The sequence below is a fragment of the Simochromis diagramma genome, unplaced genomic scaffold (assembly GCF_900408965.1).
Source record: "Simochromis diagramma unplaced genomic scaffold, fSimDia1.1 OVJJ01000611.1, whole genome shotgun sequence".
Taxonomy (NCBI): domain Eukaryota; kingdom Metazoa; phylum Chordata; class Actinopteri; order Cichliformes; family Cichlidae; genus Simochromis; species Simochromis diagramma.
In genome coordinates, this window is record NW_024387175.1 from 1,853,836 (window position 1) to 1,871,216 (window position 17,381).

The 17,381-nt window shown below is 41.8% G+C and overlaps 2 protein-coding genes across 9 annotated transcripts in view; one reads left to right on the forward strand and one right to left on the reverse strand.

Moving 5' to 3' along the window:
- Positions 1-325: 325 nt before the first annotated feature.
- Positions 326-2,316, forward strand: si:dkey-52l18.4 (uncharacterized protein LOC560708 homolog). Of its 2 annotated transcripts, none has more exons than XM_040049540.1 (5): positions 326-719; positions 1,235-1,576; positions 1,672-1,917; positions 2,019-2,047; positions 2,158-2,316. In XM_040049540.1, exons 1-5 carry the CDS (start codon positions 668-670, stop codon positions 2,263-2,265), a joined length of 777 nt encoding a protein of 258 aa, XP_039905474.1. In that variant the 5' UTR covers positions 326-667; the 3' UTR covers positions 2,266-2,316. The 2 variants fall into 2 exon arrangements, with proteins under 2 accessions (XP_039905474.1, XP_039905475.1); XM_040049541.1 differs by having other exon boundaries at positions 328-719; positions 1,684-1,917.
- A 3,722-nt stretch (positions 2,317-6,038) lies between these two features.
- rap1gap2a (RAP1 GTPase activating protein 2a) overlaps positions 6,039-17,381 on the reverse strand; it is an 86,418-nt gene continuing 75,075 nt past the window's right edge. For all 7 annotated transcript variants that reach the window (XM_040049520.1, XM_040049521.1, XM_040049524.1 and 4 more), the window contains 16 exons: positions 16,161-16,239; positions 15,732-15,785; positions 14,845-14,928; positions 14,634-14,734; positions 13,986-14,115; positions 12,262-12,417; positions 12,095-12,166; positions 10,635-10,721; positions 10,361-10,501; positions 9,212-9,361; positions 8,947-9,059; positions 8,755-8,853; positions 8,519-8,639; positions 6,701-6,803; positions 6,484-6,557; positions 6,039-6,139 (listed from right to left, as the gene is read on the reverse strand). In XM_040049520.1, the coding sequence (XP_039905454.1) occupies positions 6,131-6,139; positions 6,484-6,557; positions 6,701-6,803; positions 8,519-8,639; positions 8,755-8,853; positions 8,947-9,059; positions 9,212-9,361; positions 10,361-10,501; positions 10,635-10,721; positions 12,095-12,166; positions 12,262-12,417; positions 13,986-14,115; positions 14,634-14,734; positions 14,845-14,928; positions 15,732-15,785; positions 16,161-16,239 (1,573 nt within the window). In that variant the 3' untranslated portion in view covers positions 6,039-6,130. The remainder of the gene's footprint in view (positions 6,140-6,483; positions 6,558-6,700; positions 6,804-8,518; positions 8,640-8,754; positions 8,854-8,946; positions 9,060-9,211; positions 9,362-10,360; positions 10,502-10,634; positions 10,722-12,094; positions 12,167-12,261; positions 12,418-13,985; positions 14,116-14,633; positions 14,735-14,844; positions 14,929-15,731; positions 15,786-16,160; positions 16,240-17,381) is intronic.

The window sequence follows — 17,381 nt, forward strand, 5'->3', positions numbered from 1 at the left end:
ATCATATACATCAATTATACGCTACCAAAACCGTTAATTTCTGTAAAATATCCAATGTTTTCTTTTTTAATTATTTATTTCTAGTAGGAGTAGTGCTTGTTTGGCTTCTGAAGTGGGAGATGCCAAAGTTTGAAAACCACCGAGCTAGTGAGCTATTCAGCTTCAGCTGTCAGAGATCTGTAAACGCCAAATAACCACATAATCAGCCATCTATGCCTTAATCAAGGTCTCTGGACTAAAATGTTAATCAAGAGCTGGAATACAGACTTTTAAAAAAGGAAACAGGCTTAGGAGGTGGTCATTGTTGCTGGTTTCTGTTCTCTTTTGTCTCTTCATGTTATAGTTCTTTGAAGCCAGCCCCTTTCCTGCAGGAAATTTTATATTCCTGTTCATGAGATCACTGCTTCCCGTATTTCAGTTTTGCGTGTGTGTGCTTGTTCCTGCATGTGTGGGTAAGTGTTCACTTCCTTCATCTCTGACCGGATTGGAACAACAGCAGGAGAAAGGAAATACAACATAATTACTGAGTAAAAGAAAGTGAAATACCGTGAGCCCACTCAGATTTCCAGAAAGTGTGGCAGCATTTAAGAATGTAAGCACAAACTCTCTTAGGGGAAGTGATGAACGGCAGACAAAAACACCGTTAAACACATCCTTACAGTCAGACATGTATACCTATCTCCTCGGTGTCATCAGGTTCGTCTATGTCTTCCATACTGGTAAGTGATCTCCTTTTGAAACTCTGACCAAAGTTCTCATTACATAAAAGAAAGTCTCTCTTCTTGCCTTAAGTTTTTTTTTTTTTTTTTTTTTTTTTGGGGGGGGGGGGGGGGTGTTTTTTGTTTTGTTAAAGCACTCGTGTGAACTCTCCATCTTCAGTATTCTATAATAAGATTCCATTTGCCATGTGTTTGCCTTAAAAGCTGTGGTAATCACGGTCATGCCAAAGCTAGTTCTTCTTTGAAATGTTTGTTAAGCTCCGTGCCTTTTAAATGTGGCCGCCATATGCGTATTTTATTCTGAATGACGTGTGTTTCACTGCATATGGAAATTAGCAGATGTACCAAGTTAAACAAAAACATGTGCGTGTGTGTTTATGTTCGCTGATTATTAATGTGTTTTAGTGGTTATAATCTAACCAGATTGGGACAAAGGAGCACCAAACTGCACGAGTTTCCTTGGCTACACATTCATGTTCCGCTACAGTGACTTAAATCTAAATTCCTTCTTTTAGGTCTCTGTGCTGAAGAATGCCAGCTTAGTATTTTGGCAAAACGCGAGATGTATTATGTGCCAGAAGGGGGCATCTTGTCATTGTCCTGTGTAGTTCAGCACTGTGGAAACAATTGGACCGGTGCCTGGATGTGGGAAAATTCAACATATGATTTTAGGAAGCCTGTGAAGGAAAGCGAGAGACACCATTTGACCAACAAGACAATTTCAGCCAGTCAGACAAAGCTATTCTTAAACATCCAGAGTATCAACCAGACGGATGAAGGTTCCTATGGATGCATGGTTGTTTGGGATACAGGTGTAAATGAAAATGGACATCGCACGCACGTGAACATTACCGCAGGTACAGAGAATGACATATAATGAAGTGCATCACAGTGCATCTGCATTTTGGTCAGCAGGTCTTACTGCTTGTCATGTATCCTCCTCATCATATAGCTCTCATCACAGGTCCCTCTCCAAGGAAACTCCTGCACAGGGTTTTGATCTGTGCTTGTGCATTACTCTGCCTTCCCATCATCCTGGAATTGGCTCGCTGTCTGAGCTCAGAGGTCAAACCACAGCCACTTCCCAGGGCACAGGTCATATATGAAGTTCCATATGCAGCCCAACAAACCATCTCGGCTCCACAACCTCCACCTCGATGCCCGGTACCACAGAAATGCAAAACACCCCCTCCCAAAGGTATATCCTGTGTGTTTCCTTTTGTTAACCTGTTATGAGGCAATACTCAGAACGGCAATTTTTATCATGCTGTCTTTTCTTCTTCTTTTTGTTTTTTGCAGTTCCACCTAAAGTCAAGAGGAAGCCAGAAGTAAGTGAACATACTGTTTCAATACAGTCCCTGAACATTGTGAACTCGCTGACAGGCTTGCATCTCCTAAACTGTGCCCCCCCCCCCCTTTACTTTTCACGATGCTACAGGTGACGTATGCAGTGATTTCAGAAGGTGCACTGAAGCAGCAGGGAGCCACGAGACAGCCTGCCCATTCTGCAACTGTCTACTCATCCCTGAGATTTGACAACCACTAATGGAGTTATGCATTATTTTTATGAATTAAATCATAAAGTTATATCATTTCATATATATGTCTTTACGAAACACTGAACGTGGTAGCTGCCACTTCTCGTGTTTTTTTGTTTTTGTTTTGATGCAAACTGCATCTTTGATACAAGCTTGATACTCTGCATTTTGTGAAGTCTTTAAAGTGACAGTTTACCACAGAATCAAACACAAGTTTTTCCCTCTGGCCCATATTTGCTATTTTTCCATCTAGACTTTTTTGTGGGGGGAGGGTGTGAGGTGCTAGTTACAGATGAATCTCCCTGTACTGAGCAGTTTCATGTAGGAACTACTCTTCCTGCCAAATTACAACCGCCAGCCACATCACCTGACCGAAACAAGCCAGCAGCTAGCTAGTAACACAGGACAGGAGGAGAGAGGGAAACGCCTGTGCTTATTATCTCCTACCATACTGTCATACTGAGCAGGAGCCTCTTACCACAGATGCAGCTTCCTTCTAAAAAACCAAAACACATGTATAGTCCTGTAAGAAGGTTTTCTCGGGACTCTGTGCAGTCCTATGAAAAACTAAGACCTTTGCTGCTTCCATAGGAATTAAAAGAGTAAGTAGCAGCCAGGTGCAGTTGATCAAATGCATCTGATGAACTGATGACCAGGTGTGAATGCCTCGATGAGAGCCGAGGTTTGGGCAGTTTGGAGATCTGGAGCATTCAGGTGTGTGTGAACACTTTGCCAAGGAGGGAAGACATCAGCAATGTTCTTAAAGAAGCAATTGCTGCTGCCGGGAAGAACTACATAACAGAATCAGCGGGCTGGGTTAGATGTGGATAAAAATGAACAAAAACAGATGAGCATGGCTTTTTTGGATGTTTTAAGACAAGAAAACGTATTCTCTCTAAAAAGAACATAGCAGCACGACTTAGGTTTATGAAATTGCATCTGAATAAATCTGAGGACTTCTGGAACAATGTTCTTTGGACAGATGAGCCCAAAGTGCAGCTGTTTGGCTGTAATGTACCGCACCATGTTTAGGAAAGACCAAACACAGCATATCAGCACAAACACCTCATACTAGCTCAAGCACGGTGGTGGAGGGGTGATGTTTTTGGCTTGTTTTGCAGATACAGGACCTGGGAACCTTGGAGTCAGTAAGTCAATCATTAACTCTCCTGAATACCAAAATATTGTAGAGTCAAATGTGAGGACATCAATATGACAGCTAAAGTTGTGCTGCACCTGGGTCATGTAGCAGGACAATAATTCCAAGCAAAGCAGCAAATCTACAACAGAACAGCTGAGAAAGAGAAAAATTGATGTGTTGCAACGACCTGGTCAAAGTCCAGACCTCAACCCGACTGATATGCTGCGACGGGATCTTAAGAGAGCTGTGCATAAACAAACCTCAATGAACTGAAGCAACATTGTAAAGAAGAGTGGGCCACAATTCATCCACAAGGATGTAAGAGACTAAAAACAGCTGCTAAAGTTTATTTTGGAAGCTATTTAATAACAGTGTGGACTTACTTTTCCACAGGACTGTATGGGACTACTTTAGGTAGGAACCAGAAAAAGAGCCACTTTAAAAAAGGATCACTTTCATGTAATGTTACATATAATAAGGAGATACTGCATCGCCCAGCTGTACCACCCTGAGGCGCTACAGTAAGCAGACTGTGCTCTGTGAGACGATTTCACAGATCTTCTGGTTTGTATTGTTAAAAATGTGACCACATTAACTGCTGTCAGAATAATGTGATGGTGCTGCAGTTTCAACAAAATGTGAAACAAACTTCCCTCACATGTTCAAATATATTACACATTAAAGTATAGACAAGAAAAGCACCCGTGTGGAGAGATTGCATTAAAAAACACAAAACAACAGAAAACCTGAAACAACACAAATATGACACAAAATACAACATTTTATTTTAGAATAAATTCTCAATGGCACATTACATAACCAAATATACATATACATGTTTAGACATCTTTTAACTTAATATATTTCCTTTAATCATTTCACCATTAATTAGCGTACTCTGCAGTAACAATTTTTACATGACATCGATGCAAAAAAAGTTTAATAACTTAAGCGTATTAACAAAGGAAAGGCTGCAGGGCATTTTGTTTTTTAGGCGACACCTGCTACAAACTATATGACATCTGAACTTCCCCAGAGGATTTCTATCCCTGCTTCCCTTACTCGAGGTAATCACAGACCGAGGGCAGCGTGTGTTTGGCAACACGCCTGCCTCTAGTCCTGATAAATTAGAAAGGTACTACTCAAGTTAGAACAGCTTCCTGGCAAGTTAAAAGGTGACCTACATGTAAATCACAGAGGGCATTTGTAATTTGGGTGAAACTAGCTATTAAACCTTTTACACTCTTAGGCCAGCCTAAACTACAGGAACTGTTCCCTACACAGTAAGATTACACCGACATTAACACACACCAGCTTGATTGTTTTTGGTCACACTGGAAGCGAATGTGTGTGTCTTTATGCTTCTTTTCCAGGCTAATGTCAGTTGAAGATTAGACCCGTGGTCCTTCTGTGCCTGTGAGCACCCGACTTTGCAGTTTTTACTTGTATTTTTGCAACAGCTAAGTCCTTTTTTTAAAGGCTCATAGTTTACATTCAAAGTGTTTTTTGTAACTTCATAGGTGGTTCGTTATAACCTGAACTTCATATTTTTCAAGTCATCCTCATCAGCTCACATCCTGGGAAAAACCCTGGAGATGTCCTAAAGAGCTGCCGTACGTACACGCCGATACACCGAGCTAGCGAGTTTCAATGGGAGGTATCAGAAGGTGAAATGTTTTCACTGAGTGCAACATCTATTTTGAGCAAATGTGGGTGTAGCTCGGCTACCCACAACTGTGCTGTAACCAGATCCCCGTCCTCTCACATAGTGAGACGCACAGAGACGAGACGGAGGCTGAGAAAGAACGTGTCAGCGGCGAAAAGGGCTTTTTCTATGTGTGTGATAGATTGTAAGGCGCAGCTTTGGCTAAAAGAAGCTTGTGGCAAAATGTGTTGGCAGTGCCCCTCCCCACCCCGCCCCCCACCCTGCTCTTGAGTTCAAGTCTATGAAGTTGCCCCTACGGATACAGAAATGCTGTCCTAGGAGGAGACACGTCACGTTTATAGTGCAGTAGACACAATGCAGCAGCTAGCGGGATTACAAAAAGCCTCGGCGAAATCAAAACTTGTTCTCTGAAAAAAGCATTTACATTATGCAAAGAACAAGCTCAGAGAGCACAGTGGAGAAGACTCCCAGCCGCGGCGCCTCCGAGGTCTTGCTACTGCGAGTCTTCTGTGCGCAGTTTTCGTCTGTTCAAGGGCGAAGGCAAATACATCCTGATGGCTAATGATTTCTTTTTTTCTTCCTCCACTGGGCACTCAACAGTCAGTGAGATAAAGGTTAACAGTTCGGCCATAAACTCGTGTCACAATTCTTCTAGGAGGTCATCGTGTTTCTCTCTATCAAACAAGACGCTTGAGGAAAAAAAGCCGAGCTCGGCTTGAACTCACAGTATCACAGCCACGCCAAAGACCCTCATGAAAGGTGGATGAGCAACGGTGCAGCGAGCATCGACTAATCTGTAGCTAAAGACTGGTTAGAAACAAAAGCCAAAATGTCAGCTGCTTCTCCTCCCTATATACTCACAGTAGTTTCAGTTAGATTCTAGTGTGCGGGGGACTCGGTAACCTTCTCAGGTTATCCTTGGCATTGGGAAGTAGTTCTACAGTGATTTTGTGGTTGTTGTTGTGACTTTTTTATTTTGTTGTCGTTGTTTTATTTTTTTGCAGCTCTGTCAGCAGGCGCTGTCCCTTCATTGTGCAAGGTTGGGGTTTTTCCGTTCCACTCAAAGCTACTCAGACTGAAAGAGAAAAGAGGGAACAAAAAAAAACAAAAGAGGAGAGAGCGTTCAGCACACGTCTTTCAGTCCGGGCTTATTACCCAACATCAGCTTGAGTGTTTCAGTCACATTACAGAGTTCCAGAGATAATGAGATGTCTATAAGATAGACAAAGTGTTAAAAAACAGACAGACACACACACACCAGGGGACTTTTTGGCATCGCTGCCAGCGTTCTGCCATAATTATCTTAATTTCAATGTCGAACTTTCTCTCTTTAAAAGTTTTATGGAGCTTCTGTCTCAAAAAGTTGGAAATATCCTACTGAAAAACCTTAACAAGGCAGTGTTCAAGTATCAGACTTACAGTCGTGGATGAGTGGCTCATTTTGTCAAAGCGGAACTTCAAGTTTGACCTCGGTGAAGTCTTAGTTTTTCCATCTGTGGAAGGAAAAAAAGGGAGGAGACGGAAAGGAAACAAAGGAAATGCTCATTAGAAAATGAACTCATCCACCTCTGGCGTATCATTCTGTTCAAACTGGACTAAAAGCTAGTCCACAAATGCTTCGTGAATTTAGGCTTACCTGTTGGACTGCGGCACATGATGACAGGGGTGCAGGACCCTTGGCTTTCTATGTTGAGTGCGGGGCTGAAGGCAGAGGAAGAAGCTATGGGTGGATGGCTGGCCTGAGGGAAGGAGAGAAAGCGGGAGGACGAAAGTTAAATATGGACACAGACGTACGGGGGTGGGGGGCTAAAAGAGGTTCTCTGAAATGAGGGAGCAGAATTTTGCTGAAGTTGAATTTAACTTGCCCCTCAGCAAAGTGGGAAACATTGCAAGGAGTTGGGTAGAGCTGGCTTGGAGGGAGAAATGATCATAAAATGGGTTAGATTAAAATAGGTGATGCGGTGTCTTAAGTTTATTTCTAACTCAATATTTTGATTCCCACATTCTACTAGAGTCAATTTGCATTCTTCATAGTTAAAAATAGTTTTGCTAGCTAACACAGACAACAATTCACACCTTCAGTCAGTTTAGAATCATCAACCTAACCCCAGTAGCTACACGCTTTTGGGTGGAGTAGTTGGAGAGAACCCACACAGACACAAGAAAAACACAAACTGAGGTGAGCACAACGCTCACAGACATCATGAACACACCAAAGCAGAAAAAAATGCTTTAGAGAGACAGTGCATAGGTTAACAACATGGTAAATGGACTGGTTCTTATATAGCGCTTTTCTACTCTATCTGAGCACTCAGAGCGCTTTCAAAGTGGATTAGCATAATAGCTCTCCTAGACGTTTTTTAGGGGTAAAGGTTTTGAAATATATATATATATATATATATATATGTATATGTATGTGTGCGTGTGTGTGTGTGTGCTAGCTAGCTAGTATGCTAGCTAACGAGCTAAATGTAGCATAAAGACTCTACAAATGCTAATTCACGTAGTTCCAAAGGTTGTAAAAACTAATGGACTTAAAAAAGTAAAATAACAAAAAAACAAGAACTGAGCCCTACAAACTTTACAAATAGTTTTAATCTGCTGCTTCAAGTCTCTCTATTAGCTAATAAAGACTGCGTTTTTCTTCCCATCCAGCCTATCAGATTCTCCCTTGTGATGCCCGCTGGTGTACTTTACTGCTGCATCAGGCACTTAACGATTGCTTTAACAGTTTTCTCTGGCATTTAAGCTGTGTCTCTATCTCTCTCTGAGAGTTTCTACTGCGTAGGGATCATCTGTGCAAGCTGATCTCCTGCCAAACACTGAGGAACAATCTCACAGCGTTTCTCAGGTAAGATAAAATAACACCTTGAAGCGGTTTTATCTGATACAAGGCGATCAAGTAGAGCTGCAATCATCATAATTGACATGCGCTTACTACGAAGCAGTTCTTAGTAATTATAGACTATTTCATCCACGACACTGACACCACCAGCAACTTCAAACCTTTGGTTCTGACTCCGTACAGATACGACAGAATATTAGGGCCACATTAAGAAATAAAAAGAATAAGTCAAAATTTTGAGATTAAACTCGAAATACTATTTTGAGATGATGTCGTAGGCTGCTATTCTTCCTCTGCCTTGTGTAGATGACTTAGCGAAACAACTTGATCAGCTGTCTTATTGTGTCTTGTGCTTCAACATGCATCCTCTTTGCTGCACGAGGGTGTAACCATCTGTATGTTTGTATTTGTCCATTGCCACCTAATGCATCTTGCACAAATCCGACCAACTCTTCCAAGTTTGTGCGATTTTTCCTTCAGACCAGATGCAGCTTTCTGCACCATCTCTTCAATGTTCTTATACTTTAAAAATGTAACTCTCAACAGCACAACACATTTTCTTTCGTTCGTTCGTTCTTTTCAAATGAATGAATAAAAGTTTGGGCTCACCGTCTCCAGTTCTTCCAGAGCTTCTGTTTCTCCCGTGGTGCTGCTGAAGCTGCTGGTGCTGGAAGAAGAACGAGAAATGTTCTGCCTGCCGCCGCCGCACTCCTTCAGCTTGACAAATGGCCTGTTGAGGAGAACACAGAGGAGCAACCGTGAGTAAAATTTGTACTGACGTGAAAAAGCAAACATTAAGCAGTAATGTTAAAGTATTCTTTAGATAAAATCAGCTTGGGTCTCACCTTTCTTTGTTGGGACAGATCTCAGGTGAGCTCGGATTGGATGACGTCTCTGATTTCACGTCCTGGGACAGCAGGCAGCTCTCTGCAAACTTTTGGTCGCTGCACACAAAAAGCAAATCCGTAAGTCAAAAGGTAGCTGTTTAAAAAGACTGTAACAGTAATAACTTCTGAATGCAGGGACCTTTAACCTACCCACGCGTGTGTTTGTCTGAAGAAGTTTCTGTGCTGGAGTGGAGACGGGGGAAGAGACCCGAGCGCCGTTTCACAGGGCTCTTCAGGGGAGACTTGGCTGACAGTACAGGAGGCTGCGGATAACAGAATAAAGAATTTGGCTTCTCTTAGTATTGCAGCACTTTAAAAATCTTCCCCAAAAATCCTCCAACATTAAATATGGATGAGTAAATGAACAAGAACCAAAGCTTTTAGCTCAAGTCACATCTTGCTGAAGTGAACTCACAGTGAAGGTGCTCTTTGTGCATTCGCTGGTGCTCTGCGGCAGACCTCCACCACTGAGGCTGGCTGGAACACCACCTCCTACACCGGGGCTTCTGTGACGGTGAGACCCTACCATAGTCTCCATGGAGTGGCTTCTGACCCGCATGGCTCTCTGGAGAAGCAGGAGAAAAGAGAGATGAGCTCATGATGAGGGAGAGGGGGAGGTTAAGGAGTAGAAGCAAGTAATGGAAACAGTGTGAAATAATGAAGTTGGGGGGAGGCAGTGTCAAGAAGGTGACCACAAGAGGGCGCAGTTGTCCAAGAAGAAGAGAAAGTGAATTAGAGAAGAAAGAGTACTGTAACTGTGTTACACTCATTATTTATATCATTGGTTCATTGATGTAAAAGGAGTTTATGATAACTTCCAGTCGGTAACATTCAAATCAAATGTCGATACTTTTCCCACCTTTGCTATCCGCCTCAGCTATGACCAGCTCAAATTCACACACACACAAACAACATCATATGAGATAGTCTTTATTTATCATCATATAATTCCCCCACGTGCATTTACAGTGACACAGAAAGGTAATACACAGCAACCGCCACGACAGCAACAATAAGAGCGCCCCCTGGGACCGACTGCAGAAGCTGCAAAGCCGCCGTCCACAACGCCTGCGAAGAGCGATAGAATCAAATGATTACATTAGTTACACATTTTCGTGGCGACAAACAGAGACACACATTCAAGACGGTCCTTTTGAAGACACTCCAGCCTTCAGTGAGCACGTGCAATGGCGGTGTGATGGGCTAGAGAGATTTAGGTGGCTGGTGAGAGGAAGCAGAGGAGAAATTCATAAAGAGAAAGGCACAGTCTCATACAGATTTAGCGCCGCAGCGTTTTGCATGTTCACATGGTCACACTGAATACACACACACACACGCACACACACTGTGAGTATAAGGTCAAAATTCTCGAGCACTGAGAAATCCAGGAGCGTCTGTGATAACAATAGTTTAGCGCCTCAAGTCATCTTGCAGACCTGTGACATTTCGCTGACCTACAGCGAGCAAACCTGGCACTCTTGTGCTGTAATGACGGTGATTAAATAAATGTCACAGAGCTGAGAAAGGATTGAACGATGTACTTTTTGTCTAGGCTCATGTTCACCTTGAAGGACTCCAGCAGGCCTCCGTGTCCCCCGTTCTCAAGCTTGTCCTCCTCTCCGACCTGGCCCAGACCAAGCGCGCTTTGACTCTGTCTGTGCAGCTCGTCGTGGAGATTGTCCAGCAGCGCGGCTCGTGTTCGCCCCTGAAATCGGTTCACACACACACACACACACACACAAGCAGGAACGCATCGGGAAAACGATTAGGGATGAATCGGCAGAGCGGAACGAAGGCATGCTGCGGTGTTTTGGTGTAGCTGTGCGCGCGTGTGTCACCTCCAGTTTGGCGAATTTGTCAGATTTGTAGCAGGCGTTTTCAGCATTGATCAGCTTTGTCAGCAGGAAGTCTCGAAACTCTGGGCCCTAGAGAGCGACAGAGGCGAGGAGGGAAGTTGATGAGCAACAAGGAATGGGGAGGGTGACAATGAGGAAAGGAAAAGGTGACCTTAACGATATACAGACAACAGTGCCTCAGCTCATTGTGCTGTGGTGATCATGAGCGTAAATGATTTAAAAATCCCATCTCCCTCAAATTCCCCCTTTTCATCCTCTTATTCTGCAGTGAGCAGCTTTATTATCGACTGAATGCTGAAACCAGTGTCTCTAATTTTTTTCTGCATTGGACTTTTGCTTTTGTGACAGAATCCTGAAATAAATCTTTCATCCTTCACTAAGCAATAACTTTATAGAGATACTGAATACCTGTGACTGTATTTTCTTATTATATTACATTTAGACATTTTCTCCATGAACAGGAAGTCTACAGCTTCTTACCTACTTTAAGATTGGCATCAATCTCCTAACCAACTCTCTGCTGGAAATCTAAAAAGTGTATTTTCACATGCTGCAGATACCTTTTACTGAAAGGCAATCCGTGCTGCAGGTCAGCGTATCATTTCCTGCCAAAAGCACTACTCTTCTTCTTCATATTGAGTGACTGGCTGCCAGCGAAGGATATCCGTTCATTTCAGTGAACTTTAGCTTTTCGTCAGCACAAGTCATTGGAGTCAAGGTCAAAAAGTTGACTCTGCCTGGTGTGTTTTTGGTAGTGTTTGCGTGTGTGTGTGTTATTCTGTCTGTAAACAGCTCAAAAGGTTTTCAAGGAACTCTGATAAAAACTGGGGGTGTAGAGACCTTGAAGTCCACCAAGGTCTACAATGATTTATTGACCAAAAAATGACAAAAAGCCTTAAAACTATTTTTTGTGTGTCCTGCAATGATATAGAAAGTACCGTTTGACCTCTTCTTTATGGTCAAATAAGGTCAAACATTCATAAAATGACTTTTACCTTTAAAACTGTGCTTATATTTGGAAAATACATCCTTTGTTTGTATTAGCAACATTTGGTAAATGATTCTAGTATATGGGGAATTCTAAATATCATTTTTTAAATATAATGTGGCCACATTTGACCTCTGACCGCACATTTCCCTTTGTTTCAAGTGAAAATAAATGACATGCTTAGTTAGAAATATACTGTAGTATAATATTATATATAATATAATAAGCTCTAATTCATTATGACAAGTTATTTGCAAATCGTACCTATTATCCATTATCTACTCCCTTGTGACCCTTATCTGATTTTTACTGCAATCAAACCTCTTAAAAAACAAAGAAAACAAAGTCAATATATAGAAAATATAATATTATTCCCTTAAAAGTAAATACTGCCCAGACAGCGAGCTGCCTTGGTGGTGCTTCTTTTCATACTGAGATCACATCTGCCGCTCACCTTCTTGAAGATGGCTGGGTTTGGGAGGGGAGGTCCAAATGAAGGTACATCTTCCCTCGCCGTAACAGACACCTGTCAGCATAAAACAAGTAACAGCCACATGTTACTGTGGCCACCGGCCCACTACAGCACACACGGAAGGAGAGGAAGTATTTTCCTGTTTGTACCTTGTATGTCGTGTGCTCTGTGCAGGGGTTCTCTGCCTGCACCAGGACGTAGGCGTGCAGGAAGTTGGAGGCGATCATGTCCGGAACAAACGGTGTGGGCTCTTCTTGGAAGACTGCGGCGACAATGTCGTTTCCTATGTGCCTTTTTCTTTGGAGCTGAGGAGGAAATAATTACCTCGGGTCACCAGTTTTTGCTATGTGTTTATTTTTGAACACTTTCAAAATAAGAGCTCGGGATATGGCTTCTAGTTCTACACTGCATGAGCCCCTGAATTCAAGAAGGGGTCATATGGTTCTCGGGAGGATTTTAGAGACTTCACATCAAACCCTCAGCGATGGCTTATATAAGAGCAATTTAGTTTTTTATTAAGATGGCAAAGCTCATTGTCACCGAGCACTTTAAGACTACAATGAAGGTTTAAAAAGAAAAGATCTTAACACAAGATTTAATAACTGCCAGTGCAGGGCCCATCAGGCTTATCTCAGTGCTGGATTAGAATAAGAGGAGCGTGCTACATTGATAGCAAGTCCATAAAGTCTTCATGAAAATTCTCCTCTGAAACAGAGGGGAGATTTTATTGTTTAGAGTTCATTAAAATAATACATTTGCATGATAGAAAGGCCAGAAAGGTCAGTGGTTTAACACTGTGTGCAGATTTTGGTTGTGCATCTGCTATTTTCACACCTCGTCCACAAGTGCCAGACAAGATTTGACATGTGTCTTAGAATACATGCAGTTATGTGTGTACCCAAGTCATGCCCCCACTGTAATTTAGTGCGGATGCTGCTGTCAGAGTCTGAAGAACACTGAAGGTCACTCGTTGATGAAGCTGTTCATCTTTGGCTACTCATATTTTTTTCCCTTCTACTTCCTGTACACTGAAAACTTTAGAATAGAACATGTTTGCAGAAAAATGAGATTCAGCACAAAACTGAGAGCTCACTGCAGACACTAAAAGCAAAAATCTCTGTAGCATTTAAGCTATTATATGGTATATACTATACTGGGGTGACGATTTGCTAATAAGTGATTTAATGCACTCCTACAGCATTTTAGGCCATCTAGTCGCTCTTTTACTCCTTTTATGAATGGATTTTAAAAGTTTTGTAACTGATCCTCCTTTATTTTTTTTCTTTGTTTTTTCATAAGAAGCCAAAGAACATTTTATTTAGTTTTTGAAACCAGCTGAAAGATATAGATGACACAAGAAAGGTCAACTTTGTTCAAGTATTAACTTCAGATCAGCACCAGATGATCCTTTAACCCTAACCACGATTGAATCCTAACCCCCAACCCAACGATGGCTCGAAACGCTCCCTTTGTTGGATTTTTTTCCTGAGTGGACATCCGCAGGTTCTTTTCTGTGTCGCAGGACTAAAACATAATAACTATGTGATTGATCACTTGCAATAGTAAACCTGGATCAATATTAATCATATGATGATCCAGGAACAACACCAACACCTGAATATCAGATACACCATCAGCACCAGAGGCATAAAAGCAAGAATGTGCTCCTTTTAAAGTCCTCTTTAATAGCTGTGATATGATGTAGTGCATTTAACTCAACCATTCTTCCAACAAGGGATCAAATCTGAATTCAGTGCCTTTGAATAAAAGCAATTTAATATTGATATTTCTGGGCTCAAGTGCCCCATTTGGCAGCTAAATCCACACATGCATTCAGTATAACAATAATAAAGGCAGAATTAAGCCGTGGTACCTGCTGAACATCACCCTCGGTGAAGGGAAGCTTAGTTGACACGTGGAACATAATCTCCCTCTGTCTGAAGACGGTGTAGACAGATTCAGACCCCGTCTGTCCATGGGACACGTCCAGCCCACCACGGAACCTGTCACAGGATCAGAGCTCTCATGTTCTCTGTGCAGCCTCCAGCCTTCACTTACAAGGTTCTGTTTCATGCATTTTACACATCCCGTCATCACATTTTAAGCCTAACTGGCTCCAGTGTCATTCAAATGTGATGTGTCAGCTACAATTTATAGTCTCCTTATGTAAAAGCAACAAGTGTAACCCTATAGGAGAAAGCTTGCGGCACCCCCCACCCCCCCACCTTACAATAAACAAAGCTCTGATTACCTGTCCATGTGGCACTTTCTTTGCACAAATCTGTTGCACTAAGCAGTTTACCCACGTTGCATGCTGAGTCCGAAACAGCAGGACAAATTGCTCCAAGGTTACAGTAATTAAAGCTCGCCATGTTCTTCACTGTAATAAGCCCAAGGTTCCTTCTTTTTAGACTCACTCGTTTCTTTGCATTTAAATTTGACTGAATGCTTTCTTCCTGCCACTTTCTCTCACATTATTCTAGTTGTTTTATGCCAATGAACTGCATTTTACTACCCTCACCCTTTAAAATCTTGAAGTTCAACCGTGTCTCCTAAGATACTGAGAAACTCCTTGAAAGCTGGCGTCTCCTCATTGTTTCCAAATAGCTCCTCTTCTGATGTCTGAGGAGGAAAACACATACGTGCACATAAAGTGAAGGACAGACAGGAGTAAGATAGATGAGATAAAAGGGTACATGTAAAGTAAGCAGAAGATAATTAAAATAGCTCACCTGTCCAAACTTCTGGTAGATGACTCCGAATTTGAACGTGTTGTTCACCTCATGTTCATCGTAAGCCACTATTAACTGGGATCCCTGTACGTAAACAAAACAGAGGAAAAGTCGTACTTTCTTCCTATGATTATAAGTTGTACACTTTTAATAAAAGAAGTGTTTTCCTTCTCTATAACACGTCTCCAGGGCCGGTTTTATTGGGTCCATGTTATGTAAGGCTGTCATGCAACAAACTGTATAGCGGCCCCCAGCGAGGGCAGTGATCCTGTTGCTGTCTCTTGCATACGGAGACACAGATGGTTTTTTTCCTTCCCTGAGGCACAGGCTGAAAGCATGCTCCATCACACTCCTCCATCAGGCTCACAGGAGGAAGAGGAGGAGGAGGAACAGATCCATCAAATTCATTTTAGAGAGTTGCGGTATCATCAATCGTTTCTTGACTAATATGCTTACTGCGCAGGGCAGATGTTAGAGAGGCAGGAAGTAGGGGGTAAAATGTGACAAGAAGGACGTGTTTTTGTGGATAAAATTTTAGGAGGTTGAAAAGTTAATGAAATCCGATGTGTAGGGACAGGCAGGTGATGCTGGCAAAAAATAATTAAAGCTCAAATGTCTACAAAAGCCCCGGGCTTTAAATAAAAGCCATCAAATATTTATAGATATGAAAATTCATGAAAAGTTATTTATGAACGTTGGTGTAAAGTTGTGGCAGCTATAATTAAATGTCCTTTCAGCTATACTGCCCCCCTTTGTGTCTCAGGAGACGTAAGGGTCTGGAAAAGCTACCTCGTTTCAGCTTGAATGAATATTTGCCTTGGACGGAAGAGCTCAGGTCACACTGGGTGTGATGATGGTTGCAGTGCAGGAACTGAGGATGAACTCACCCGTGGGTACAGGACGGGGTTGAACTTCAGCCCTGTGGCATCATCACAAAAGACCTAACAGGTGAAAAAACATAGAGAAGAAGGATCACTGTAAAGGAGCACTAATCCAATGTACCAGAAAATGTCTTTGAGATAATAATAATCAGTCACATGTCAGAGAGCAAAAAGAAATATAACAGGAAGGGAACAATTCCACTTCAACATTTTTTCCTGTTACCATGACTTCTTTAATGCAATTTTTGTCCAGTTATTACTTGTGAGAAGTGCTATTCTGAAATAATACATGTGATTACGAAAGTCTTTCCTTCTCCCTCACGCTCAGGTGTTCACCATACCTCCCTGAATATGTGCCATTATGTTTTGATGTTGCTATATGTGCATGGAGACTGTCTGCCTTTAAACCTGGTGTACCTGTGAGCTCTATCTTACCTTGGCAATCTGTGGTACGCTGGGCAGCTGGTTGATCCCTGCTAAAGAGATCCTATCGTGAACTGTTTTGGTCCTCGACCTGCAAGAAGAATATAAATTGGTCATCCACATAGAGAAGGGATGTCAAACATAAGGCCCGTGGACTAAAATCGGGCTGGCAAAGACTCTGATCCGGCCCACTGGATGGCTTTGGAAAATGTATTGGAGGGCATACATTTTGGGCTTTTAACTGTGTTTTCATAAGTTTTCCTACTGATTAAGAACTCATCTATGGCATTTCATAGGACACTAAAGTAATTTTGTGATAGATTAAAAAAACCAAACAATTAACATGTCAATTTTTTACAGTGGTCCCACAGTTAAAAAAAATGCAAAATGTGAATGAACAAAAACTTTATTTTATAATTACAGTACAGTCTGGGCAGGGAGCTGCGTAACTTTTTCTCTTATTTTACACAATTGTTTGTTGCACTTTAAACCCAATGGGGATTAAATGGGCAGTTAAAGTTCTTACACTGACAGAAATGGGAATTTTACTGGCCCCGCCCACTCAAAATGGGCTGAATGTAAAAGGAGTTTGACTTATAGGACCGTTCAAGAATTTGTTCCATCAAAGAGATTTCTAGTTAACTCCTAGTGTCCATGTAGTTCACTGTCCCGGTGAAATTTAAGGAAGAATATGAGGAAATGTGAACTAATCATTTTAACCAATTTTGAATTGAAGAAAAAATAAAGTCACTGGGCTCATTGACTCTAAATGTAGCAGTGCTGCTCATAACACTAGCATTATCACAGTCATCTGTCATAGAGAAGATTAGCAATCACCTGGCTACAGTTCTCTGTGCAACACCCACAATGGCTACGTAACAACAAAGCATTATGCTATTTGTTTTGCTCGCCCGTTAATCAAAATGTCACCAACTGTGATAATAGCAAAAAACATTCATCACAGAGCAACAAAATCATATGAAATTTGGCAAACATGGAGTGCACAGAGCTGCAATAAAACAGAATGGAGGCCTGGGTTATTAGTGTGTTTTAGCCATGCCAACAGTGTTTGTGTTTCTTTGGGGTTTTAGGTTTGTCGAATAATTAATTGGAGCTTGACTGTGGTTCAGACAGAAATGTCACAAAAATGTATCGCAAATGTTTAAGAATGGCATTTGGGTCGTGTGGATGGATTGATTTTTACCACAACATTTGTTTTAGAAGAATCTGAGT

Coding starts and splice junctions, on each gene's coding strand:
- si:dkey-52l18.4 (XM_040049540.1), top strand. CDS start 668: ATGTATACCTATCTCCTCGGTGTCATCAGGTTCGTCTATGTCTTCCAT. Junction 720..1,234: donor CGTCTATGTCTTCCATACTG/GTAAGTGATCTC, acceptor TCCTTCTTTTAG/GTCTCTGTGCTGAAGAATGC. Junction 1,918..2,018: donor CAAAACACCCCCTCCCAAAG/GTATATCCTGTG, acceptor TGTTTTTTGCAG/TTCCACCTAAAGTCAAGAGG.